Source organism: Mustela nivalis (genome assembly GCF_964662115.1).
Source record: "Mustela nivalis genome assembly, chromosome: 7".
NCBI classification, from domain to species: domain Eukaryota; kingdom Metazoa; phylum Chordata; class Mammalia; order Carnivora; family Mustelidae; genus Mustela; species Mustela nivalis.
This window is the reverse complement of record NC_139026.1, coordinates 130,101-154,652: the sequence shown is the minus strand read 5'-3', so window position 1 is coordinate 154,652 and position 24,552 is coordinate 130,101. Positions and strand designations below refer to the sequence as shown.

The 24,552-nt window shown below is 58.7% G+C and overlaps 4 protein-coding genes across 12 annotated transcripts; 1 reads left to right on the top strand and 3 right to left on the bottom strand.

Moving 5' to 3' along the window:
- The first annotated feature begins 23 nt into the window (after positions 1-23).
- On the top strand, positions 24-13,162 carry NCAPH2 (non-SMC condensin II complex subunit H2). 8 transcript variants are annotated; one of them, XM_082738237.1, is made up of 21 exons: positions 49-328; positions 3,309-3,395; positions 5,521-5,622; positions 8,215-8,270; positions 8,376-8,460; positions 8,538-8,606; positions 8,734-8,813; positions 8,904-9,037; positions 9,300-9,380; positions 9,823-9,953; positions 10,837-10,899; positions 11,182-11,248; positions 11,438-11,545; positions 11,645-11,698; positions 11,856-11,926; positions 12,006-12,096; positions 12,189-12,257; positions 12,352-12,407; positions 12,487-12,588; positions 12,681-12,797; positions 12,896-13,162. In XM_082738237.1, exons 1-21 carry the CDS (start codon positions 80-82, stop codon positions 13,034-13,036), a joined length of 2,013 nt encoding a protein of 670 aa, XP_082594363.1. In that variant the 5' UTR covers positions 49-79; the 3' UTR covers positions 13,037-13,162. The 8 variants fall into 8 exon arrangements, with proteins under 8 accessions (XP_082594367.1, XP_082594365.1, XP_082594366.1 ...); XM_082738235.1 differs by having other exon boundaries at positions 12,681-12,830; XM_082738236.1 differs by having other exon boundaries at positions 87-328; positions 12,186-12,257.
- Positions 13,163-13,295: 133 nt separating this feature from the next.
- On the bottom strand, positions 13,296-15,251 carry SCO2 (synthesis of cytochrome C oxidase 2). The gene is made up of 2 exons (XM_082738244.1): positions 14,816-15,251; positions 13,296-14,137 (listed from the first exon to the last, which is right to left on the bottom strand). Exon 2 carries the CDS (start codon positions 14,122-14,124, stop codon positions 13,324-13,326), a length of 801 nt encoding a protein of 266 aa, XP_082594370.1. The 5' UTR covers positions 14,125-14,137; positions 14,816-15,251; the 3' UTR covers positions 13,296-13,323.
- A 1,390-nt stretch (positions 15,252-16,641) lies between these two features.
- Positions 16,642-18,462, bottom strand: TYMP (thymidine phosphorylase). Its single transcript, XM_082738245.1, has 4 exons — positions 18,170-18,462; positions 17,859-17,921; positions 17,409-17,506; positions 16,642-16,779 (listed from the first exon to the last, which is right to left on the bottom strand). Exons 1-4 carry the CDS (start codon positions 18,375-18,377, stop codon positions 16,738-16,740), a joined length of 411 nt encoding a protein of 136 aa, XP_082594371.1. The 5' UTR covers positions 18,378-18,462; the 3' UTR covers positions 16,642-16,737.
- Positions 18,463-18,919: 457 nt separating this feature from the next.
- CIMAP1B (ciliary microtubule associated protein 1B) lies at positions 18,920-21,138 on the bottom strand. 2 transcript variants are annotated; one of them, XM_082738242.1, is made up of 7 exons: positions 20,969-21,138; positions 20,476-20,622; positions 20,096-20,299; positions 19,723-19,827; positions 19,452-19,573; positions 19,175-19,315; positions 18,920-19,052 (listed from the first exon to the last, which is right to left on the bottom strand). In XM_082738242.1, the coding sequence occupies exons 1-7, from the start codon at positions 21,048-21,050 to the stop codon at positions 18,972-18,974; spliced, it is 882 nt and encodes a 293-aa protein (XP_082594368.1). In that variant the 5' UTR covers positions 21,051-21,138; the 3' UTR covers positions 18,920-18,971. The 2 variants fall into 2 exon arrangements, with proteins under 2 accessions (XP_082594368.1, XP_082594369.1); XM_082738243.1 differs by lacking the exon at positions 19,175-19,315.
- Between the last annotated feature and the right edge of the window lie 3,414 nt (positions 21,139-24,552).

The following is a 24,552-nucleotide window of genomic DNA, read 5'->3' as shown; positions in this document are numbered from 1 at the left end:
CGCCCCCGCCCGGCCCCGCCTCCAGCGCGGCGCGCGGCGCCCGGGGCGTCCTCCCCGGCGGGGGCCGCGTGCGTCATAGATGTGCGCGCGGCGGCGCGGGCGACGTTTTTCCCCTGGGCGGGAACAGCAAAATGGCGCCAGAGCTAGTGGCGGGCTGAGGACGCTGGCTGCCCTGGAAGACGCTCCTGCGGTCCCCGGGCCGCCCCGGCCCCTCCCGGACATGGAGGACGTGGAGGCGCGCTTCGCCCACCTGCTGCAGCCCATCCGCGACCTCACTAAGAACTGGGAGGTGGACGTGGCGGCCCAGCTGGGCGAGTATCTGGAGGAGGTGAGCGCGGCCCCGGGGGAGTGGCGCGGGGCGGGCGGGCGGGGCCGCGAGGCGGGGCGGCGGGCCGGGGGCTGCGGGCCGGCCGCGCTCCGCCTCCTCGGCTGCGGCGCCCGCGCTCCGGCCGCGCTCGCGCTCGCGCTGGAGGCTTTCCTGTTGGGCAGCGGCGCCTCGGCGTCTGGGAATCAGCCCGGAGTGTCGTCCCAGGTCGCTGCCTGTGCGCGAGCCGAGAAACGGGGTCAGTGGGTGCGACCAGCCCTCTGGGTGGAGCAGACCTTGGCGCGCGCTCGCGTTTGAGAGCCGGGTTCTCCGTGGGTTTCCGGCCGGCTTCGAGCTGCCGGCAGCACGTGGTCTGTCTTCGGACGGCGCAGCCGAGTGCAGGCCTCGGGACGAGCAGCGGGCTCCGCTTGAGCACATCGCTGTCCCTCCGCAGCCCGTCGGGCCGCGCTCGTCCGTATCCGCGGTGGCGTCGGTGCTGCCAGATCCAAGGGGCGCTACAAACGTGGCCTTGCTCGGCCCAGCAGCTTTTGTCGGGCTGCACCCTCTCTTTTTGGAACAGGTTTACCTGCTCTGATTTCCCCCCCAAGTTATTTGCTTACTTTTTTCCCGCTGTCCGCTCTGTATGGCAAGCCCTGGGCCAGCAGCTTCTTACATATCTCCCCTAAACTTACTTCCATGATTTTAAGTTTTAGGTGTATGAGGATAACTCTCAGTTCATATCTCCACCCCAGATCTTTTCTGTGAATTTATTTTCTGCCCAGTTACTCTTGACATTCTACTTCGATGTTCCATGCAGGTGTCTCAGATTCAATACGTTAACTTAGAGCTCTTGGGGCGCCTGCGTGGCTCAATCCATTAATCAGGATTTCAGGGTCCTGGGAGCCCCGCATCAGGCTCCCTGCTCAGTGGGGAGTCTGCTCCCTCTCCCTCTGCATCCCCCTCACCCCCAACTCATGTCCTTTCTCAAATAAATAAAATGTTAGGAAAAAAAATAAAGTGGATACCCTGCCTAGATCTGTCTTCTAGTCCCGGTAAATAGCCCTGCTGACCAACGGAAGGTGAGAGCTAAGAGCTGCTCTGCTGAAACCCTGTGTTTCACACCCCGTTCACCCATGGATTCTGTCTGTTCACCCCCAGAATTTTACTTGAATTCATCTGTTCTTTACCTCGGATTCATGTAAAACCTTCCTTCCCAGGCTCCTTACAGCTGTTTTGGCCCCATCCAGTTCATGCTCTATCCAGTAGAAAGTGTGACTCTCCGCTGCTGTGGTGTCCTGTCACCCCTCGGAGCCTTTCTGCTGCACTCAACAGAGAGTACAAACCACCTTTTTTGAGTCTGGCCTTGCTGACTGTTTTAGCCTCATCCTGGGCTTCTCTCCACCTGTTCTTTGAAGCCAATCAACCTACAACTCTGGAACTCATTCTTTTTTGTTGTTGTTGTTGTTTAAATAAGGAAATTTACTTAGTATTATTATTGTTGTTATTGTTGTTATTTTTAAGGAATCTCTATACCCAGCCTGGGGCTTGACTTCACAACCCTGAGATCAAGAGTCGCATGCTCTAAGGCGCCCCAGAGCTCGTTCTTGACCCAGGGTCTTTATAATTTCTGCCTCCACTGGGGAATACTCTTTCTTCTTCTTCTTTTTTAGATGTACTTTTTTTTTTTTAAAGATTTTATTTATTTATTTGGCAGAGAGAGACACAGCAAGAGAGGGAACACAAGCAGGGGGAGCAGGAGAGGGAGAAGCAGGCTTCCCATTGAGCAGGGAGCCTGATGCGGGGCTCGATCCCAGAAACCTGGCATCATGACCTGAGCCAAAGGCAGACGCCAGGTGCCCCTGGAATATTCTTTCTTTCGTTCTTTTTGCAACGAGTCCCTTCATCCTTTACATCAGTACGTCAGGACATCGTCCTGTGTCTCAGTGATTCCTTAACTTGTTCACTTGTTTGTGGTCTTTCCACTCGAGAATGTCAGTTCTGCTAGGGCAGGAACCGTGTGTGCATTCTGTTCCCTTTGCATAATAGAATGCCTGGCACATGGTAGACACAGACTGTGTGTTTGTTGAATGAATCCTTGATCTATTGATCTGCCTCCTCTGCTTGGACACATAGGCTGCTAAAAAAATTCGGAGAATTGGGGCGCCTGGGTGGCTCAGTGGGTTAAGCCGCTGCCTTCGGCTCAGGTCATGATCTCAGGGTCCTGGGATCGAGTCCCACATCGGGCTCTCTGCTCAGCAGGGTGCCTGCTTCCTCCTCTCTCTCTGCCTGCCTCTCTGCCTACTTGTGATCTCTCTCTGTCAAATAAATAAAATCTTAAAAAAAAAAAATTCGGAGAATTGTGCTGGGTGGGGCTGTTATGGGCTCAGGTATCCACAGTGAGCAGGCTGCTTGGTGACGCCTGGTAAATCTGCTTCCTGGCTTGGTCGGCTCCTTCCTTCCTTCTAAAGATTTTTAAAATTTTTTATTTTTTAATATTTAAGTTTTAAAATTTTTTTTCAGAGAGAGAACACGTAGGGAGGAGGGGCAGAGGGAGAGAGAGAGAATCTCAAGCAGACTCCATACTCAGTGTGGAGCCCGATGAGTGGTTCAATCTTACAACCCTGAGTTCATGACTTGAGCTGAAGCCAGGAATTGGACTCTCAACACTCAGTCTGACACTGAGCCATCCTGGCCACTGAAATATTTTGTTTTTTAATCATTTTAAGTAATCTCTATACCCAGAGTGGGGCTTGAAGTTAGAACCCTGAGATGGAGAGTCGCACGCTCTACTAACAGTCAGCCGGCCACGCCCCGCTTGGTGCTTCTGTGTTTGCTCTTGCAGACCTCTGCTCTCTGAAGTCCTGATTTCCTGCTTCTACTTTTGTCCCTACCCTTTTCATTTTCCATGCGGCTACCAGAAAGTTCTTTTCTAAAAAAATTTTAACAAATCGTATTATGTTGCTCTTCTGTTTATTTGTTCATTGTTGTTGAGTGTCTGTTGTAGCCAAGAATCGTGTTAAACTCTGAGAAAATAGTGGCAAGGAAACAGTCGTCCCTGCTTCCCCCTTCTGGGAGGATGGATCGTAAGGAAGTAAGCACGCAGGTTGGAACAGGTGTTAGTTCTACAGAGAGGTTAAGAGAGGGGCTCGAAGTCCTAGCTAGTGGGTGGCAGAACGGAGGCCCCCTCCTCACTGTGTCTTTGTGTAAAAACAGACTGACGAGAGATTCAGAAGGAACGTTGAGGGCTCCAAGAGGAGTCTGGGTGAAAGGACTTGGCCAGTCATGGAGAGCTGAAGCATGTCCCAAGGTTCTGAGGTGGGAGAGTGCTTGGCTCCAAGGGCGACCATGGGGAGGGACCGTGTGACCGCTCTGTAGTGAGTGGGGGAGGGGGCAAGTGGAGAGGAAGCTGGTTAGCGTACGAGGTTCTCTGTAGAGTTTGGGTTTTTTCCCTAAGAGGGGCAGAAAGCCATTAAGGTTCCGAGTGGAGGGATGTCATCTGCCTTGTGTCTCCCGACGTGCACCTGCTTGTGAAGAGGAGGGTGGAGGGGAGTGGAGGGCGGATAGAATCCGGTCCGTGCCGGGGCCCGGGCAAGGAGGGAGCTGACTGGTGGTCAGTGAAGAGGAGCAGACGGGTTAGGCCGGAGCATGGAAATATCGGGGGACGCAGCATGGGCTGAAGGGGGAAGCGAGAGAAGACAGGGAGGAGGTAAGATTTGCAGATCCGTGGACGGTGCTTGTGGGGGTATCGGGGTCAGTGTGGACCTGTCCAGTGTGAATTTTGGTTAAGACATGCAAATGGTGTTTGAAGAAGGTAGTTGGACATACAGGTTTAGGCTTAGACGGGAGGTCCAGACTGGAGCGTGCATTTCGGAGTTGTTCAAATGCCGGTGGAGTGTGAGGTCCTACAAGTGGGTGAGCCCGGCCTGAGAAGAAAAGGGCCACTTCTGCAGTTCAGGGCCTGGGTGACTCAGCTGCCCTCTCTTTCAGATCTGTCCTTTCCGGAAAACCCGATCACTTTTCCAGAATGCTCTGCACTCTTTCAGACTGGCGTGTTCCTCCAGAGATCTGAAAAACTTGCTCTGTCCTTCAAGAATTAGTAGAAGTGGCCTCATGGTAGTGTCCCCCCAGACTCCTCCTTCTTTGGGCCCCCATAGTGCCTAATGTCTGACCTTGCTCTCCAGCACACCCTGCGTTTTGGACTAATGCTCATTTTCCTTGCTGGTTGGATCCCAGGTCTGCTGACTGCCTTTGTGGGAGCAGTTGCTCTTCCTAGAAGGCCACTGCCTTCATCTGCCTAGGGAGTGTCTTCCAGGCTCAGCTCCAATGGCAGCCCTTCTCAGTTCATCAGACATTTATTGGACACGAGCTTCTGGCCCTGAGGTGGAGGCTGGAATCGGCCCTCACAGGGTGGGGGAAGCCCCGGGCGTGAGAGCTGCGCTGCGGGACGATTCACACGGGCACAGCGGGAGCGGTGTTCCAGGCGGACGGAGAGCAAAGGCGAAGAGCTTGGGAAACGTTGGGGCTTCAGAGTGCTGTTTGCGGAGCGGCGTGCAGGAGAGGGCTCTGTCGCGGAGAGCCCCTGGGTTGCGTATGGAGATAAAAAGCTTGCGGACATGTAGCTGTCTTAGGGTGGCCCTAAGCACCACCCTGTGGCAAAGGAGAACGCGCTGCTGTAGATGGGTTTGGGAATTGTCGGCCTGTGGTCTGTGGACCACGCACATTTAGAGGTCGTAGGAGCTGGGGCTCGGGGGAGTCCGGTGAGGATGGGGGGTCGGGTCGCAGAAGAAGGAAGAGGATTCACTTGGAAGTGTTTCCTTAATTTCTGCTCAGAGGATTTAGCCCCCAGTGATTTGTGTCTGTCTCCCCTCTGGGTGAGGGGTCTTCCTGCCTGATTCTGTCCGAGTCAGCCTGGACTTGGGTGGGTTCAGTGCGGTGCGCTGCCAGGCCTCCAGAAGGGAGCTGCTGTGCCACTCTCGCTGTTGGTGGCTGACAGACTCCAGGGCCCTCCTTTTCCAAAACGCTGCCCCTCCCCTCCCAAAATTAAAAAAAAAAAAAAAAAAAAAAAAAAAAAGACAACCAGAGAGCCCCAGGCAGAGCTGGTGCTCTGAGGGGCACCTTGTGGTGACCAGGCCCTGCAGGCTGGGTGCTGGGTGGGCTCTGGGGGGAGCAGTATACACAGATGTTAGCTTCCCAATGCCTGGTATTGTGTCTTGCAGCTGGACCAAATCTGCATCTCTTTTGACGAAGGGAAAACCACAATGAACTTCATTGAGGCAGCGCTGTTGATCCAGGGGTCAGCCTGTGTCTACAGTAAGAAGGTGGGCACCGCCTGGCCGCGGGTCTCATGGGACTGAGGTTCACTGTGCTGCTGGGGCAGGTGGCAGGCTCGTCCCTGTCTGTTCCCTGCTTCGCCAGCGCCTGCTGTCTCCCCAGTTCCGCACTGCCTTATAGCTCGGCTTAGGCTCCTAATCAGAACGGTTGTAATTAAGGAACAAGCTTGGATTGATACTTGCAGGGCTGCTGCTAACGCTGGCCCGTTGGCGGTGTACACAAGAGCCCCACGCAGCAAAGAGTTAGCCCATCTAGAATGTCCGACCCGAAGCCCAGAAACTGTGTTGTAGAATAAGAGGAAAAGCTGAATGAAGGGGACACCTTGAGAAAAACCAGTATTTAGGATGTGTCCACCAGAAGGAAGTCCGAGCGAGGCAAATTTAAAAAACGTCTGGGAGTCAGAGATGTAGAGAATTTTAAAGGGGAAGAAAAAAAAGACCAAAATTGTTGAATGTAGTGAATTGACCCTCACAGGAAAGGTTTTCATGTGTGTAGTGGGTCTGTAATTGGAAGGTCACCAGGGGTTTTAGTGAGAGGAGGTGAGACTGTGGGGTGGGGAGAGGTGAGAAGGCGCCCCATGACTCCTTGTGGGAGAGGTTACAGGGAGGGGGCACAGATGGGCAGTCAGCAAAGCCGCGGTCCTCCACCCCACCGTAATGCACCTTGTTCCCCGCGGACCCTGCCTGGCCTGGTGGTACAGCACCGGGCAGCGGGTAGCTATCAGGATTTCTTAAGTGTTCTTAGTGACAGCCAGGATTGAACCGCACAGAGCTGAAGGGTGAGAGGGCGGGAGAGGCGGCAGATGACCTCCGGTCCTGGTAGAAGCCGTTCGGGCGTGGGTCAGGGCCGTGGGTTGTTAGGCTCCATCTCAGGAGTCCAGAGGGAGAAGTCCGTATTGATGTAGAGAAGTTGGACCCAGGCATTGGAGAGTTCCTGCCTAAGGCCCCAGTTTTCATGACAGAATAAAAGTCAGTTACTGAGAATCAGCTCCTGGGTAGGAAATTTGGAGAGTGAAATTTGGTGAAAGCCTCCTGAGGGGAACGCAGACAAGACTGAGAGCGCCGCCGTCCGTGGGGCTCGGTGCCTCCTGCTGGTCGCGTGCGTTTCCTCCAGCGGCGCTTAGCCAACCCTGGCGGAGGAGCAAGGAGAAGTGGGTGACAGCCTGGATCCAGAACTGGCAGTTCAGCGGGTGGGAGGAGAGAAGGCACACCGGAGGTAAGCGTTGGGACGTGTGACGGGGTCCCAACGAGAAGGGCGAGCGATCCATCTGCATTCGGGCTTAACTTGCACAGGACCCAGTAGATTTACCTCTGGGCAGCAGAAGTTATTAAAACAGTTTAATATCTCGCTGGTTTTGGTCCTAGATAATCCCATTAAATCAGAATCCTACGTCCTGCATTTGTCCTAAGAAGGAGTGTCCGCAGCCAGCTTTGCACAAGATGTGAGGTGACAGACAGATGCGTGGGTGTGCGGTAGAGCAAGTGCAGGGATGTGTCAACTGTGAAGCCTGGAAGGTGTGGGGGGTCAGTAGCGTCCAGTAGGACTTTTCGGAATGATGGAGCCGTTCTGTGATCTGGGCCGTCAGAGGTGGTGAGTACTAGTGACCTGTGGCGCCAGGCCCTTGAAATGTGGTCAGTGTGACGGAGGAATGTTGAGTTTCATTAACTTCATTAACTTAAGTTTAAATTGGTAAAGCCACATGTAGCTAGTGGGTGCAGATTAGGTCACACAGCCTGAGACTCGTGCCCCTGGCTGCACATCCGGGACCTACCCCTGACCCCGGCGGCTTTCTGTCTCCTGGTTCGTTCTCCTTGGACATGGGAACAGCTCTGATACCTGCTTCCGACAGGCCAGATGGGATGAAGCACGAACACAGATAGATGTGGCAAACACTTAAAAAATTTCACGTTTATTAACCCCAATAAACGGGGCCCATGTGTTGGGGGGCTGCCGTCTATTGTGCTCAGCACTGGGTCCAGTGCCTGGTGCCAGGCCCCATACATAAAAGATGTGCAGTGAACATCTGTTGGTGGGAAAACAGGGGGAAAAAAAAAAGGCAGGACCAAGAAGAGAGTGGTGTGTGCTCTTGGGCGCTGTTACTGCAGAAGGAATGGCCCAGAGGTGGCCCACGTGCACACCCTGCTGGCCAGCATCTCAGAAATGCTGAGCCTCCCCATCGTGGTGGGGTCCCACAGGTTGTGGCTGGGGCTCACGGAGGTGGGGCACCGGTGGCCCACGCCTGCGGGAGGGAAAGGAGCCAGCTCCGGGTGCTGGGCGGGGTCAGCACGGAGATGGGCTTGTGGGCCGCACGCAGGCCAGTGTGTGAGGCGTGAAGGCCAGCAGGGCTGCTTGGAGTGTGGGGACAGAGGAAGAGGAGAGGGCCACAGCTGATGAGACGCGCTGGTTGGACTGGAGAAGTCTTTCTGGCAGCCACATTGGCAGGACTTGGGCTGGAAGTTTTGGCTTTTCTGTGTACAGGCTTGTCTGTGTGTGTACACAGCAAGGGCTCTGGGGAGGGCCCTGGACCATCTGGGCTGGGCTTTTCTTTCCACTCCTCACTGGCTGCTTCTGGTCCCCAGGTGGAGTACCTCTACTCGCTGGTCTACCAGGCTCTCGACTTCATTTCTGGCAAGAAGTGAGTACTGGTCTGAGCCCAGAGGTGGAGGCCTGTCTGCCCCGCATGTAGCTCAGGGGAGGCCCGTGCAGCCTCCCAGACGCCCGTGCATTGGTTCTCTCTCAGGCGGGCCAAGCAGCTCTCCTCGGAGCGGGAAAATGGGGCCAGGGGGGACACCAGCTCCATGGCTCCCCAGGACGGGGAGGACCAGGTGAGAGTTCTTGGCCGCCTGACCACTGCCCCCTGCACACTTGCCCAGCGCTGCTCCTGAGCTCTGTCTCCCCGCAGTTCGTGTCGCTGGATGACCTCCCGGACTCGCGTGCTAATGTGGATCTGAGGACTGACCTGCCCCTCCGTGTGAGTGCCCCTTCTCCTGTAGGGGCTGCACTGAGCTGCAGGGGCTGTGGGAAGGCGTCCTCCCACGTGGGTTCCCCACCTGGAAACCCCGGGGCCTGTGGCTCACCCACTCTTGGCCTCCATGCAGGAGGTCCTCATTGTCCCTCTCCTGCCCATGGCCCTCGTGGCCCCTCATGAGATGGAGAAGAACGTCAGCCCTCTGTACAGGTACGGGCCTGAGCCTGGTGGAGGGAGTCGATAAGGGGAGAGGGCCCAGTGGAGAGGGTCTCTGCATCGGCTGTGTTTCTGCCTGCACAGCTGTCAGGGGGAGGTCCTAGCCAGCCGGAAGGATTTTAGGATGAATACATGCACCCCCCACCCCAGGGGAGCCTTCATGTTGGAGCCAGTCGGCATCTCCCCAGTGGAGACCCTGCTGCCGAGGAACCGGAAGGGTGAGGGCTTGGATGTGGGGGCTTGGGAAGGAAGCCCTGTGCCTGTGCCTGCCAGCCCTGGTCCCACCTCTCTCCCCAGGCACCTGCACTGAAGGTGGTTCTGTTGGTGCAGTTCCCCTCTGTCCTGGCTTTGGCCATAGCTGGCTCAGCCCCGGAGTGCCTGAGTCCTGTGCCAGGTCTCTGCTCTCCCTACCCAGCCCTTGGGAGGGACCTCCTGGGGGAGGGCGAGGGCTGACCCTGTCCCATCCCCCATCTTTCCCAGAGGCTGAGAGGGCTGAAGAGCAGCCAATGGAAGTTGCTGCGTGCGGTCCTGGCCCTGTGCTCGACGTCTCCCCGGAGTCCAGTGAGGAGAGAGGACGTGTGGATTTGCAGTGGGGGTGGAGGTTGGGGGGCGCGGGGCTCTGCACGGGGCTCTGCTCAGCTGCCCCAGGGGTGAGGTGTGGGGAGCAAGGAAGCCTGGCTTCTTTGTGCCCAGGCTTTGGCCTCCCTCCCCACCGTGGTCCACTTGGTCTCATGACTGCCCTCTGACCATGCTTGAGCCTGTGAGGTTTGGATCTATCCCTCCTCTCTGGGCAAGCACGGATGGCAGCATTTCAGGAGGAAAATTGCTAAAAGTAAAAGGAGCCAAACAGAACAGAGGGGCATGACAAGAGTGGGAAGTGCCCGGCTGCGTTCTCAGGGTCTGATGAATGAGGCTGGGTGAGGGGCGGGCCTTGCAGGTTCTCCTGGGTGTTGGCCAGGGGTGGCCTCCCACCTCCTGTCTGGTGTCTTCCTCCCCTGCTCAGGTGCCTCTCCAGAAGGCCCAATGCCTGGAGGTGGTGGTGAGGATGAGGGCGCAGAGGAGGCAGCAGAGCTTCCTGAGGCCACAGCCCCCGAGGCCCCTCAGGAGCCCCAGGAACCCAGGAGCCCGCAGGAGGTAGGACCCTGACTGAGCTCGAGCCATCAGCTGGGCAAGCTTGCCCACACTTAGATGGGACAGGCAGCACTGTGGGCTTTGCACTCTGTTCCTTCCGTCTGGTCCTTGCACACTGGGGCTGTGGGTGCACCCTCCAGACAGCCTTCGACCTGCCTTTGCACCCAGCCCTTTGGGGCAGCGCTGATCACATTGTCCCTCTTCCTGAGCAGAACAGCTGCGGCTCCTCGGGAAGGAGCTGGGCTTCAGGGTCCAAGCCCCGTGGTGTCTGTAGCTCCCACCAAGGACAGCAGCTGGTTTCCAAAGCTGACTCCTCGAGGTCAGGCTTGCAGGAGGGAATGGGCTCCAAGGTTTTGGCAGCTTCCTTCCACCATCCGGGGTCAGCTTTGTGTTTCCGCTTACAGCTGAGAAACTGATGCACAGAGGAGAAAAAGTTAGTATTTGTTCATTTTGACTGGTAGATGTATCATGTTTATCCTTTTTTCTTTCTTTTTTTAGATTTTATTTATTTATTTGACAGAGATCACAAGTAGGCAGAGCATCGGGCAGAGAGAGAGAGGGGGAAGCAGGCTCCCCGCTGAGCAGAGAGCCCGATGCGGGGCTTGATCCCAGGACCCTGAGATCATGACCCGAGCCGAAGACAGAGGCTTCACCCACTGAGCTACCCAGGCGCCCTATCTTATTTTTTTCTTAAAGAAAAATAGAAGTACCCCATGACCACTAGTTTACTAGTTTATATGTTCTCCTACAATTTTTCCTAGAGTTTTGTTTGCCCTCAGAGGGTCCCTACAGGGCTCTAGACGTCTGGCCCCGGAGCACAGCTGCTGGGTTGCCTAAGCCTTGGGTGGAGGAGGGAGAGACGGATCTGTGGGCTGTTTCTCTGCAGAGCGCTGCCCAGCTTGGTCGGTGTGTGCTACGGGAGCGACGGCAGCCAGCGTCCCTGGTGAAGGTGAGGGGTTGTGGGGCTCAGACCCCCACGCCAGGGAGGTGGTGCTGAGGCTCCCCTGCCTTCACCCCTGCTGGCTCTCTTGTGAGGAATCTTCCTCCAGAAATCAGTCACCTCTTCTGCCGCTCTGGGGCACCTCCCTCCCTGGTGTGTCACCCTTGGGTTCTGGATTGAATGTGGCTAGCCCTTCTCTGGCTATCACTGCACTCAGTGGGCTTTTGAGGGAGGGTGGGCATCCCCAGGGCCCCCCGCTCCCTGCAGTGTTTGCTTGTGCTCTGTGCTCAGGAGACTCCAGACCCCTGGCAGAGCCTGGACCCCTTTGACTCCTTGGACTCTAAGCCTTTCAAGAAAGGTAACTGGGTAGAGGGACACCTCCCTTGGGCGTCTGTGGACGGGCTCTCTGGAGCACCCGTGGTTGGTGAGGGTGGGCTGTATACCCGTTAGGAGCCTGGTGGGGACTGTGCTCCCTGGTGCAGTTGCTCCTGGAGCGTGTGGGTGCTGTAGCCTGCCCCAGGGCCCCAAGCTGTGCTCGTGCCCCCAGGTAGGCCTTTCTCCGTGCCCCCCTGCGTGGAGGAGGTTCCAGGACAGAAGCGCAAGAGGAAGGGTGCCGCCAAGCTGCAGGACTTCCACCAGTGGTACCTGGCTGCCTGTGAGTGGTGGTGGGGCGTGGGGCTGGGCCAGGGCGGGAGGGTCCAGGTATAGCCTGCAGGGACTTGGCTTGGTTCCCGCTGACCAAATTCTCTTGAAGATGCTGACCACGCCGACAGCAGGAGGCCCCGGCGAAAGGGCCCGTCCTTTGCAGGTGAGGTCAGAGTTGTGAGCGCGCCCTTCTGAGGAGCAGTGGTTCTGTGCCGTATTTTGCCTGCCTGCCCTTGGCCTGGGGGCTGCCCAAGGCTCTAGGTGGACTGGGAGTGCCTGGGCAGGACATGGGAGCCCCCTCACGAGATCTTTGTGTGCAGACATGGAGGTCCTGTACTGGAAGCATGTAAAGGAGCAGTTGGAGACTCTCCGGAAGCTGCAGAGGAGGGAGGTCAGTGCTGGCTTTTGTCTGGACCCCACGAGGCCCCTGGTGGGGACAGCAGTGCCCCTCATAGGTGCTCTCTGCACAGATGACTGAGCGGTGGCTGCCGAGGCCGGAGGAAGGGCTGTGGCCTGTGGAGGACCAGCTGGAGGATTCTCTGGAGGATCTCGGGACGGCAGGTGGGGGCCTGCTGGGATGGGCCCGGGTGGGGGGTCCAGTGTCCACTGCCAGCGAACCTGCCTCCCGCTGGGGCTTCTCTGTCTGCCAGCAGATGACTTTCTCGAGCCTGAGGAGTATGCAGAGCCTCAGGAGGCAAAGCCTGGGGAAGCTGCTGACCTGGGTAGGTCTGAGAGGGGCCTGCTGGCCAGGGGGCCACGAGAGGGAGGAAGGGTGTGGCCCACGGCCCCATCAGCTCACAGTTGCCTCTTTTCCAGAGGCAGAGGCCATGCCAGCATCCCTGAGCTATGAGGAGCTGGTCCGAAGGAATGTGGTAAGTCTGAGTGAGAGCTGGCGGGTTGCTGGGTGAGGGGCCCCTGCACAGAAGGAGGCAGCTCCCTGGTCCCCCCCAGGAGCTCTTCATCGCCACCTCTCAGAAGTTCGTCCAGGAGACGGAGCTGAGCCAGCGCATCAGGGACTGGGAGGATACTCTCCAGCCCCTGCTCCAAGAGCAGGTGAGGGGCTGGGCCAGTTCTGGCTGAGAAGTGGGGACTCCCCTGCGGCCTGCCTTGATTTTGCCCCAGGACCGTGCCCCTTCTCCTTTCAGGAACAGCACGTGCCCTTTGACATCCATACTTACGGGGACCAGGTGGTGTCCAGGTTCAGCCAGCTCAACCAGTGGTGTCCCTTTGCGGAGCTCGTAGCTGGCCAGCCTGCCTTCGAGGTGTGTCGCTCAATGCTGGCGTCCCTGCAGCTGGTGAGTGGCCTGGGGAGCCTGGGAGGGAAGTGGGCCCCGACGCCGCTGACGCCTCATCCCTACAGGCCAACGACCACACGGTGGAGATCACCCAGCAGCCGGGGCTGGAGGCGGCCGTGGACACCATGTCCCTGAGACTCCTCACACACCAACGGGCCCACAAGCGCTTCCAGACCTACGCTGCCCCCTCCATGGCCCAGCCCTGAGTGCGGAGCATTGAGCCTGAGGGGTGGGCTCTGGAGGTCCATCCCTCCTGGGTGCTGGGCACGCAATCTGCTCACTACCCTTGTTTCCTGGCCGGCCCAGCCGAATAAAATGGTGTTGCCAACCCACCTAACCCTTAAAGGAACTTAAACTCCTGCTCTGTGCAGGGAAAGGGCTGCCTGTGCCCTAACTCCTTGGCAAGTGACCAGGTCCTGAGCCCTTTCTGCCTTGGCCTCCTGGGACAGATGACAGGCACACAGCTACATCACACCCTCTTTAATGATCTGGCTTAGTGCAGGACGCTGCGGAAGGCAGTCATGTGGCGTCGGACACTGTCCGCGATCTGCTGTGCGGATTTGGCCCGGCCATAGTAGTCTGTGAAGAGGCCATCGGGGCTGAGCAGGTAGATGGCAATGGAGTGGTCCACGATGTAATCCTGGTCCTCGTCCTTAGGGCCAGCGCTGTAGTACACGCGGTAGCTGCGGGTCACCTGGGCTACCTGCTCCGCGGAACCAGTCAGGCCCAGCAGCCGCGGGTGGAAGTCCTGCACGTAGCGGGCCATGGCTGCGGCAGTGTCCCGTTCAGGGTCCACGGTGATGAAGACAGGCTGCACGGGGGGCAGGCCAGGCTCGGCCTCCAGCTGCTCAACCACATGCACCAGCTTCTCGAGCTCGTCTGGGCAGATGTCGGGGCAGTGAGTGAACCCAAAGTACAGCAGTACCCACTGACCCCGGAAGTCAGCCTTACAGCGAGCCTGTCCCCGGTGGTCCAGCAGGCTGAAGTCGCCCTGGCCCACAGCTGCCTGGCGCAGGGCTTCCGTCCGCTGCTGCTGCTGTCGCCTCTCCTTCTCAGCCCTCGCAGCCAGCCAGGCCCCGCCCAGCCCAGCCCCAAACAAAGCAGTGATCAGCAGCCTGGTCCGAAACCTAGGGCCCTGGGGCTGGCTCTGCCTTCTCTGCTCTCCGGGGGCGTGCCCTGACAGGCGCCGGTATCCCACATGTAGGACCTTATCTCCCCGGGACCAGAGAAGGGCTCGGGGCTTGAGCAGAAAGAGCCTGTGCCAAGCCCTGGGTGCCCAAACCAGCAGCAGCATGGGCCTGATGATCCTGGAAGAGAGCACAGGGGTCAGGAGCCTGTAGTGGCCTCAGCCCTGAGTCAACCCCCATGGCTCTGGGGAGACTTGCCACCCTCTGATGGACCAAGCACACAGTCAAGTGCACTGCCCCTGCTCCTTAGGGCTCCACAGAGCACAGAAGTGCTTCAGGTAAAGTACAGCCCCTGCTTAGGTGTCCCCCAGTGCCCACGTCCGTGACGCCTGTCGTCCCTCTCTGACCCCCCGTTCTGAGCCCGCAGCTCGTGTGGCCTGGGAGGCCCTCCTGCACCTTGCCGTCTCAGGGGACTGGAAATGTTCCAAGTGCATGCCTTGCCTGAGTTCCTGAGCATGTGCGCCTGTTTGCAATAAATCCCCATTTCTCGAAAGGAGGCGGGTGAGTCTGGTTTCAGCCTCAAGGACGGACTCCTCCAGCCCTCCTGCGGCCTGCCCAGCCCGCGCTCAGCAGGGACCCTGCGCGCCCACACCAGTCTGCCCATAGGGCGCCCCTTCCAGGTGCAGCTTTCCTGGTGCTCTCACTGGGGGCGGGGGCGGGGGGCGAAGCGAGGTCTCGACTCGGCACAAGCCTACCCTCTTCACCTGTGGGATCCGACACCGAAGTCGGTGTGCTCCGTGCCTTTCTCGCAGGAACCCCGGAAAGTCCGCTAGGTGACGTCCTAGGACTCCCCCTCACCTGTTCAGCTGCTGAAAAGACCCTCCGGGGGATTCCTGTGCGTCTGGTTTCGGCCACGGCCGGAGGCCTGCGCTCGGGGCCGGACGACCTTCCGCACGTCCTACGGGCTCTGCCCGCCAGCTTCCTCCTCTGCGTACGCACTCTAAGCTGTGCCCGGGATGTGTCCGGCAAGCGGAGGCAGCCTCTGGATACTTCCTGGGCCCCTCTTCCACGGCGCCCTCCGGGACGCGCAGCTGTCTGTCGAGCGGTCAGGTCAGAAAGCGGACACCGGCAGGGGCCACGCACCGGGCACCACCCAGGCTCTCTGGGACCAGGCGTCTGGATCGCGAGTCAGGGGACAGTCCCGCCCTCCGCAAAGCACGGTCGGGGTCCCCAGGCTCCTGCGCCACCAGCACGCTCGCCACCGGCGCGCATGCGTCAAGGGCCTGGCGCAGGCGCAGGCGGGCGCGAGGTGCCCCTCCCCTCCCCCACCAACCCCGCCGCCCTGCGCGCGTGCGCAAAAGGTGGCGGGTGCCGCCCGAGGCCAAGTGCAGGACGAGGCGGGGCTTCCTCCTCGGCCTCGCCCCTCCCGGCTCCCTGCGGCTCAGGCCGCGCCCCTCTCGGAAGCCTCGGGGCTCGCGCCCTCCCCGCCCCTCTCCTGCCGTCCGCGCGCTCTCCCGCCTTACTGCTGTGTGTCGGTCGGCGCAGGGCGCGCGGTCCGAGGGCACGACGTCCCCTGCAGGCCACCGGGCGCCAGGAGGGGCGGGAATCGGCGCCTACCGCCGCCGGAGCGGATCCCCAGCGCGGCTGCCCCCGGACAAGCTCCGTGGGGCCGCTTCAGGCACCGCGGCGGGGTCCGGGGAGGGCGGCAGGGCCTCGGGCCGGCGCGGGGTGGCGGGGAGAATCCGGGACTCAGCAAGGAGAGTGGCCAGGGCCAGGGGTCGGAAGGAAAGGGCCCGGGAACTCAGAGAAGGGAAGGGGCCGGGTTTGGTGGGGAGGGACGGGGGTCTCCCGGGGCCCTCCGTCCGCGGGCGCGTGGAGCTGCTCTTGCTCCCGGGCGCGAGGGTCCCGGAGTATAGGTCTCGGGCCAGGCTCGGGTCCGGGCTCTGCGCCCGAGCTTCCACTTGAAGCGGTCCTGGGGCGAGCGGTCGTGAGGCCCCGAAAGGCAATGGGCCCTAACTGCCGGAAGGAGAGCTTGAGCTCGCATCGGGACGCCCACCCGGACAGGCCGCACAGTGCCCCGGAGGCGCAGATGCTCACCAGTGCTCTCGCCCGCTCTTGGGCGTGGCTAGGGAATACTTGCTCCTCCAAACTTCAGGTCCACCACGAGAACGGATGGGGTCTCCACCATTTTTGTTTTTATTTTTTTAAGTTGTCTCCATTTGACAGGGAGAGAGAGAGGAAATAGAAGCAGGGCGAGTGGGAGAGGGAGATGCAGGCGCGTCCCCACCCCCCAGCAGGGAGCCAGCTGGACTTGGGGCTTGATCTCAGGACCCAGTGACCTGAGCCACCCAGTCTCCCTTCTCCACCTTCTGAAGGGAGGATGTAGGCTGTCGGGGAAGGCAGAGGGAGCCTGGAGCTTCCTGGGAGATGTGGGGAATGCGGACTTGGGTCAGTTATGAAGGGTTAAGGACCCTAAACATTGAGGACCAAGTTCCCTATGGAGGGGGAGTATCAGTCAGGTCACTTTCTTGATTTGGTGGTCAGGCATCTTGTTTTGTTTTTTAAAATAATCTCTACACTCAATGTGGGGCTTGAAATCACCACCCGGATAGCAAGAGTTGCATACTCTGTCAGCTGAACCAGCCAGGGGCCCCGGTGGTCCAGCTTCTTGTGATGACCGGACACTGACCCTGGGGTTGGTGCAAATCACCTGTTTTGGGGGAGGTCCCATGGTCCCCTGTTGGGGATCTGGACTTTGTGCGGTCAGAGGTCAGGCGTCTTTAATACGCAGGAGGTAGACCCAGAGCCTGGGGGCAGGCTACCTGTAATGAATAGCGGCCTGTTAACGGTGGCTTACACCTCTGGCTTCATACAGGAGTCCATCCACAGGAACCAGCCTCCTGTTGGGACCCACAGGACAGCAGCCCACTCCCTCCAGCAGCCCTTATATCGGGCCAAATTCCCCTGCATCAAAAATCCCAGTGACCTTCAGTGATCTTTGCACTGATGCTGTCATCAGCAACCATGAAAAGTGTCCAAGACCATGACAAGAGACTTATGAACAACTCTGATAAGTCCTCATTAATGACTGGTTTGACCCATCAGGGATATTGACCCATATCCTATGGCCCATTAATGATTGATCAGAGACCCAACAGTGATTTTGATGAAGTCCCTATTAATGACTCCAATTGGAGTTTCTCTGAAAACCAAAGTTCAGTGACCATCAATGACCCATAAATAACTTTGATCAATATCCAATGCTGATGAAAGACCTATCAGTGATCCTTCAGAGTTTTGGCCCATATTACTATCAATAACCTAGATCAGTGAGCAGTCAGCCTATCTGCCTGCTCTGTGCTCTGCAGGGCAGTGAATCCAGAAATGACTCCAGTTTATCCAGGTTGTGCCCCCCTCTTAACTCCAGACCACATCTGTTGGTCATTGGTACCTGCTGGGTAGGGGTGTTGAAGACACCTGCACAGCTACTCCCCTTACTTTCCCTGGTTAGGACTTCAGCTGGAGTTAGCAGCTGTGGTGGATGTGCAGCTGGTGGAGAGGGAATGGAAAAGAAATTGTCCTGATTTGGTGTGGGGGGTGATGAGGAGGACTATCCCGAGGGCTCAAGTCTGGGGAACCAAGGTAGAGGAGTACCCAGCTCTTGCCTTGGGAATCCTAACTGGGGTACCCAAGTAGCTGGATAACTTGGTCCTGTTATGGGGGCTGATGGGAAGGGGGAACCTAAGTTCTGTTCTGGGGTTGAGAAGCCGGGGGGGGGGGGGGGGGGTGGGTCTGCCTTTGGGGACTCTGTCTAGGCCAGGCTTGAAGTTAGAAACTGCCTGTGGGTTGCTGACCTCTTTGAGGTTAGACGTTCTGATCTGGAGAGGAGGCATCTTCTAACCTTGCAGTCCACAGGCTGCTAGGGTGGGTAAGAAGACCGGGCCGACCTTGTCGCCCACTCGCCCTGTGGAATAGTTCTATGTGAGCTGCTGCCCAGATTTGGCCAGGGCCTGGGTCAGTGCCACTGTTTTCTCCAGACCCATGCCTTGCAGTGGCACGGCCATTAGCATCGCCCCGAGGCATAGGATACTGTGGTGTAATCAACCCAAAGCGGTGGGTTATCCTGGGGTCACTGACAGTGGTGGGGCCCCAGGGGCAGGCGGTCTCTGGGGCTGATCTTGGGGTCAGAGGCGTCCAGAATTTACCACGCACCAATTTGCGCGCCCTTCGCGCTCCAGTCCACAGCGCGCACCAAGCCGCAGATGGCCCCCTGGTTGAGGCGGCCTGTCTCGTTCAGGCGGAGCAGCTCCGGGAGTTGCCCGGGGTCTGGCGGGGGGCCCGGAGGGCCCCAACTCCCTGTGGCCCCATCGCTCCCGGCCTGCGGGGTGCGAGACAGCCGGCACGTGCCACCGTCCTGCATCCGTGTCTCTGCGGCAGGTGCACTTTTCCCGACGGGATCCGGTTTCTCCCTGTCCCGTGTCTGTGTTGCCCAAGTGCCTGTCTCCGTGTCTGGCTCCCACTTCTCGGCCTCCCAACTTGACCCCGGCCTGGACCTGTCCGGGACAGTGGCCGTCGCCCGCCCTGCTTTCGATTCGCCCCGCCCGGCCCGGGGCCTCAGGAAGACGGCGGGTGGGCGGTGCCGCCTAGACAGGCGGGACTCTGGGCCAATGGCTGTCGTCTGCCCCGGCCAATCACGAAGGCCCGCGGCCGCGAGATATCCGGGACTTCCCAGGCCTGCGGGCCGTGGGCGCGCGAGTGTGTGGGGGCCCGTGGGCGCGCGAGGGTCTGGGGGCCCGTGGGCGCGCGAGGGTCTGGGGGCCCGTGGGCGCGCGAGGGTCTGGGGCCCGTGGGCGCGCGAGGGTCTGGGGGCCCGTGGGCGCGCGAGGGTCTGGGGGCCCGTCCCGACGCGCACGCTCCCCGCCCCGCGCGCCCGCCGCGAACACAGAGGGGCGGACACGCTGCTGGTTCGGGAAGCTTTAAGCAAACGTCCGTCGGGCCGCGCCCTCCCGGCGGGTCAGTCGTCCGCCTTGGTCGGGACCCGAGCCACGTAGTCCGAGTGCCGGATCCCGAAGCTCCAGCCGCGGGGTTTCCGGGGCTGCGGGACCAGGATTCAGGGTGACCCCGCGGGGGCCAGCCGTCCTGCCGCCGCGCGGGGGCCCCCCAGGACCCTGACCCTCCTCCCCCGCCTCTGACCCTGGGCCCGGGCTTCCAGGCTACCTGGTCCACGTTGTAGGCTGCGGGCCCGGGATTCAGGGTGTTATCTTGGGGGAGCGAAGTCCGCGCCAGCATGGAGAACTGGGGGGCCCGAGACTTGTAGATCCCAGTGTTCACCGCGTGGTAGGCGCAGGGGCCCGGGGTCTGTGGGAGGGCGGCAGGGGCGCTGGGTCCGGCCTCCACTCCCCGCTGGCCACTGGCCCTCACCTCCTGCTTGGTGCCCCCTGTGGCCCGCCCCGCCAACCCCTCGCTACAAGCCCGCCTGGCAGCCCCGCCCCACCTTGCTGAGGTCCTCGAAGAAACTGCCCACTGCGCTGCGGCCGTAGAGGGAGTAAGTTGGGGCCGAGACTTTACCGATGACGCGCGGACCCAAGAGCGAGGGCACAGTGTAGGTCGCAGGGCCTGGGGAGGAGCCAGCGAGGCGTGGGTCTTAGGGGTCAGTCCTCGCGGACAGGCCGGGCTCTCTGCCCCCCTCGCCCCCGCAGCCGGCAGAGCGGTTGCCGGTCGGGGATGGGAAGGTCCGTGGGGCTGGGATGGGCCTTTCGTCTCACCTGGTGTCTGCTGCTTCGCGTGGGCGCCCCAGTTTCGGGGAGCGATGGTGTGCCGAGGCGCACTGGGGTACGTCGCGTTCCCGGCTCGCTCGGGGAAGTACCTGCCTGCGGGGCGGACCGGGGGTGTGGGCCGGAACCGGGTTGGGGGCGTGGTGGGGTCCCGGGTTGGGGGCCTGAGGTTAGGGTGACTCCGAGCCACGATTTGTCAAAGCCTGGTGGGGCTTGGAGTTCTTCCGAGATGCGGGTACGGGGGTAGCGAGTTTGGAGTAGTAGGGTACGCGAGGGCGGCTCGGGGCTCAGGCGGGGGATTCCCCGGCGGGCCTTTCTGGAGGCGGCGCGGCGTTGGGGAGACTGGGGTCCCAGGGGTCCTGACCCGGTCCGGGAGTAAGGAGGGGCGCTGCGTGGCGGGGGCGGCCGTAGATGGAGTAGGCGGGGGTGCCGTCGCGGCCGCGCACGGTTATGTGTGCAGGAACCAGGTGGCCGGGCCCCGGGCCGCAGGAAGTCTGCTGCGTGGGCAGGCGCGCGCCGAAGGAGAAGGCGGGGGCGCGGGGCCGCGACGGGTCGTGCAGGACGTAGCCTGCGGGAGCGACCCAGCATCACTGTGGGCCCCCCGCCGCTCCCCGCCCCGGGCACAGCCCGCCGTCCCCCGAGAACACACCCCGCTCCTCGCCGCCCTGCAGCCCAGGCACGGCGCCCGCCTCCCGGCACAGACCTCGCTGGCCCCGTCTGTCTACACCCGCCCGACGCCGGTACCGGTATTCGGTGGCAGCATGTATTTGGGCCCCGGGCCTCTGTAGAGCGCTGCGATGGGGCCGCGGGGCCGGTGGGGCCGCCAAGGGCCGACCCAGACGTCCGAGCCCATAGCGCGCAGGGGTGGGGTGCGCTCACGGCCTGCGGTACCTGTGGACAGAAGGTGGCGGCCCCGGCCCCTCCACCCACCGCTGCCGCTTCTCGCGATCCGGGGGCGGGGCCCATCCTGTATCCCAGGAGCCGGGGAAACACACCCGAGCTTTCCCGGCCCTGCTGGGGGCGGGCGGGGGAGGCCTAGCTCTCGCCCCGGCCCCCGGAACGAGTCCAGTAGGGGTCTGTGAGCGCGCAAAGTTTGGTCTCAATCCTGCGGGAAAGGAATTCCCTGGGGTTTTGGGGCGCCGGGATGTTTTAGGGGCATGGCGTCGAGGACACCAAGGTGAGGGGGCGGGGTCGGAGCCCCGGTGCCCGGAGGGGGCCCCAAAGTTGATGCACTAACCTGTTTTTATGGCTCCCGGCCGGGAAGGCAAGGTGGGGTGCCTGGATTCCCGCCCCTGCCCAGCCCGACTGCCAGACCCCATTGTGTCCAGATCTCGCCTCCTGGCAACCGGGACTGTCCTGCCCTCACCCCAACCTGGCTCCGCCCCCCCCCCCCCCCCCCCGCCCCGCCGACCGTACCGGCTGTGGACCGGGCTGCTCAGAGTCCTTCGCACTCCGTGGAGCCCTGCAGGCGGGGCCTTGGACCGGAGTGCTGGTGCCACCCTTCCCCAGGCTTCAGTACACCCATTCCAGAAACGGACGGATCTGTAAGGGGGAAAATGTGTGTATACGCATATATTTTTTTCATGTATATGAATTGTGAAATGAAATGAAATGCATATGAATTGTGAAATTTCATGTATATGAATTGTGAAGTGCAATGAAATGTATGAATATTTTTCATATATGTGAAAAAAATATATATATGAGAATTAAGAAAAAAAGTAGTACAAACAGCAAGTTCAAGTGAACTGTTCCGTGTAGAGAGAGAACTTTGCATTTAAGCCCACGGAATATTTGCAAAAATAATCTGGGCCATAAAACAAAACTGAAGATAAACATACAAATTGTATAAAGAGATGTAGGACACATATTTGATCAAACTCCAAAGTAATTCTTTAAAAAAAAGATTTTATTTATATGTTTATTTATTTGAGGTGGGGGGACTTGGGAGCTCGCAGATCTATGAGCAGGGGGAGGGGCAGAGGGAGAGGGAGGGACAGAATCTTAGGCGGGCTTTGCCCTGAGCCTGGGGCTGAGGTGGGGCTCCATCCCCCCCAACCCTAACCCCAGGATCATGGCCTGATCCAAACCAAGAGTCCCATGCTGAACCACTGAGCCTCCCAGGTGCCCTTAAAGTCCAAAATAAATCTAAGAAACAGTAAAATTTTTTTTTAAAAAGATAAAAACATAAATACCAAGGTATTAACAAGTTTTCTTAAAAAACAACTGAATCGGGGCGCCTGGGTGGCTCAGTAGGTTAAGCCTCTCTGCCTTCAGCTCCGGTCATGATCTCGGGTTCCAGGGATCGAGCCCCGCATCGGGCTCTCTGCTCAACGGGGAGCCTGCTTCACTCTCTCTCTGCCTCTCTGCCTGCTTGTGGTCTCTGTCAAATAAATAAATAAAATCTTTAAAAAAAGAAAAGGAAAAACTGGGTCAAAGAGAAACTCAACTGTGAAGTTGCACATTATATGTCAAACTCTCAAGGATAGAGCCCTCCTACCCACCTCTACAGGACACAGCTAAAGCCGTGTTCAGAAGAAGACATACCCTCTAATACATTATTGATGAACAATTTTAAGTATAAAGAAACTTACTATTTATCTTAGAAACAGGAAAAAGAACAATCGAGTAAAAAAGAACGTGCTTTCTCTCCAGCTGTGCCGCTTGCCAGCCTGCTCCTCGAAGGAATGGATGCGGAGTGCCCAGGCGTTTGTGGAAATTCTGGTCTTGGCCAAGGGAGCTCTGAGTTTAGTGCAGCAGGGAATGAGAACCGAGAACGGGCATTGCTGGGAGCACACGTCTGGGCCCTCCAAGGGGACCTGAGGGCGGTAGAGGGCGCATCGTGTGTAGAGAATTTAAAAATAATACAGTGAGGCAGAGTTGGTCAGCTTTCTGTCATCCCGGTGAGACCAGCAGTTCTAAAGGGTCAGAGAGAAAACACTCCTCCACAAATCTTTTGTTCGTCCAGTTTTTTTTTTTTTTTTTTTTGGTCGTCAGAGAGAGTGAGCACAGGCAGACAGTGGCAGGCAGAGGCAGAGGGAGAAACAGGCTTCCTGCTGAGCAAGGAGCTCCATGCGGGACTCGATCCCAGGACGCTGGGATCATGACCTGAGCTGAAGGCAGCCGCTTAACCAACTGAGCCACCCAGGCGTCCCGTGTTCGTCCAGTTTTAAGAAATACTGTGGCTAGTGTTGAGTTTTAGCAGGGTTTATGTTTCAAATTAGCATTTTTTATTACCACCCTTCAGGAAGCATTGTATTCTGTGTGGATATTAATTCAGACTCACTATAAGGTTTTCTTAGGAGACTAAGTGCCTCATGGTTGGGCATTGTGAATGGTTTTTAGAGCTTGAGGAGAGTTAGTGTCTCCTCTCCCAGGGGTAACTCCTCGCTCTCTTGAAGCCTTAGGTGTGAGACGAACAATGGCGCCAGTGACTGTGACAGGGGAGAAACAGCTCCAGGTTTCTCACTTCCATAATTCTGCGACCGTTGGAGTTTTTATTTGTGTTTAAGATTTAAAAGCTGTAATAATTTTGGTTGCTGCAAACTTTATTTCATATGTAAAATATCTTACTAGAGATTGCTAATCTTAATTGCTTATCAAAGTAAAGAACGAGTCGGTAATTATTGCTGATTGTTGGGGGATCCTTACTGAAAAGCATGTTGCAGAGTAGCAGGGGTGTTGAGCAAAGCTCCACGCTGGGAGCAGACGCACCGGGTCGCCTGGATGGGGGATCCATGGGGTGCGCCGTGCCGTGGCTCCTAGGGGCTCCTGGCAGCTTGGCCGTCGAGGGTCCGCATTTTCATGGGAGTTGGCCCCTGGGTGGGCGGTCCCAGAGCCAGTGCCCGCCCCTGTGCCCCAGGACTCTGCCCGGACTCAGTCGCCAGGTGGAGCAGAGGCTCTGCCAGAGACGACGAACGTGGGCAGGAAGGCAGGACTGCGGGCCCGACTGCGCGCTAGGGCGAGCGGGCCGTGAGAGGACACGGTTTTCCAGCCGGTGAATGTTTTACTTCACTCCTCCCATGGAAGTAGCTGGATTTCTACCCAAGATACAAGCACCGTGCGTCCGGCCCTGAGGAAAGAGCCAGCCTATGCAGAAAGACACACGACCAGGAGCAGACGCCCCTGGTGCTCGTCCTGTTCCAGAATGGGCTCGTCTTCGGTTCACGGGACCGTGCCTGCCAGGCCAGCGGGGACAGGGCTGCCTGTACAAGGACCGCGTGAAGCCACGGGGTGCTCACTCGCACTTGGGCCGGTCCTACAGCTTTCAGACCTACTGTGACCAGGGACTGTGAACGCCACTAAATCAATCTTCCCACATTTCCCCAGATGCTGCTTTAGGGGGACTTCCTGTGTGGAATCGCAGGGTCAAGGGGTGGACTATTGTGATTCAGTCCGTGTTGCCTCATTGCCTTCCTCAGAGGTTCAGACGCCGAGGATGCTGGTCAGTGAGGAGAGAGCCTGAGTCTCTTTTGGTCACTGTTTTGTCCCTCGTGGGTCATAAATATTTGGTGAATAAATAAACGAGTTTACACTTTCTTCAGTGTGTCATGAGTGTTTCTCATATACCCTAACCAGTGAAGGCTAAGGACAGACTTTTAAGAGATAATATCCAAATATGTTTATCGAGCGTGTGTTATACGTCAGGCACTATTCTGAAAACGAGTTTGCTGGTATTCATTTAATCTTCACTGTGAAGCTTGGATTATTATTTATTCCAGGTTCGCGCATAAGGAAGCAGACCTGAGGGCTACATGCGTAGAAGGGGAGATTCAAATCCAGACGATCTGGCTCTCACTCTAGACCCTTCATGAATCACAG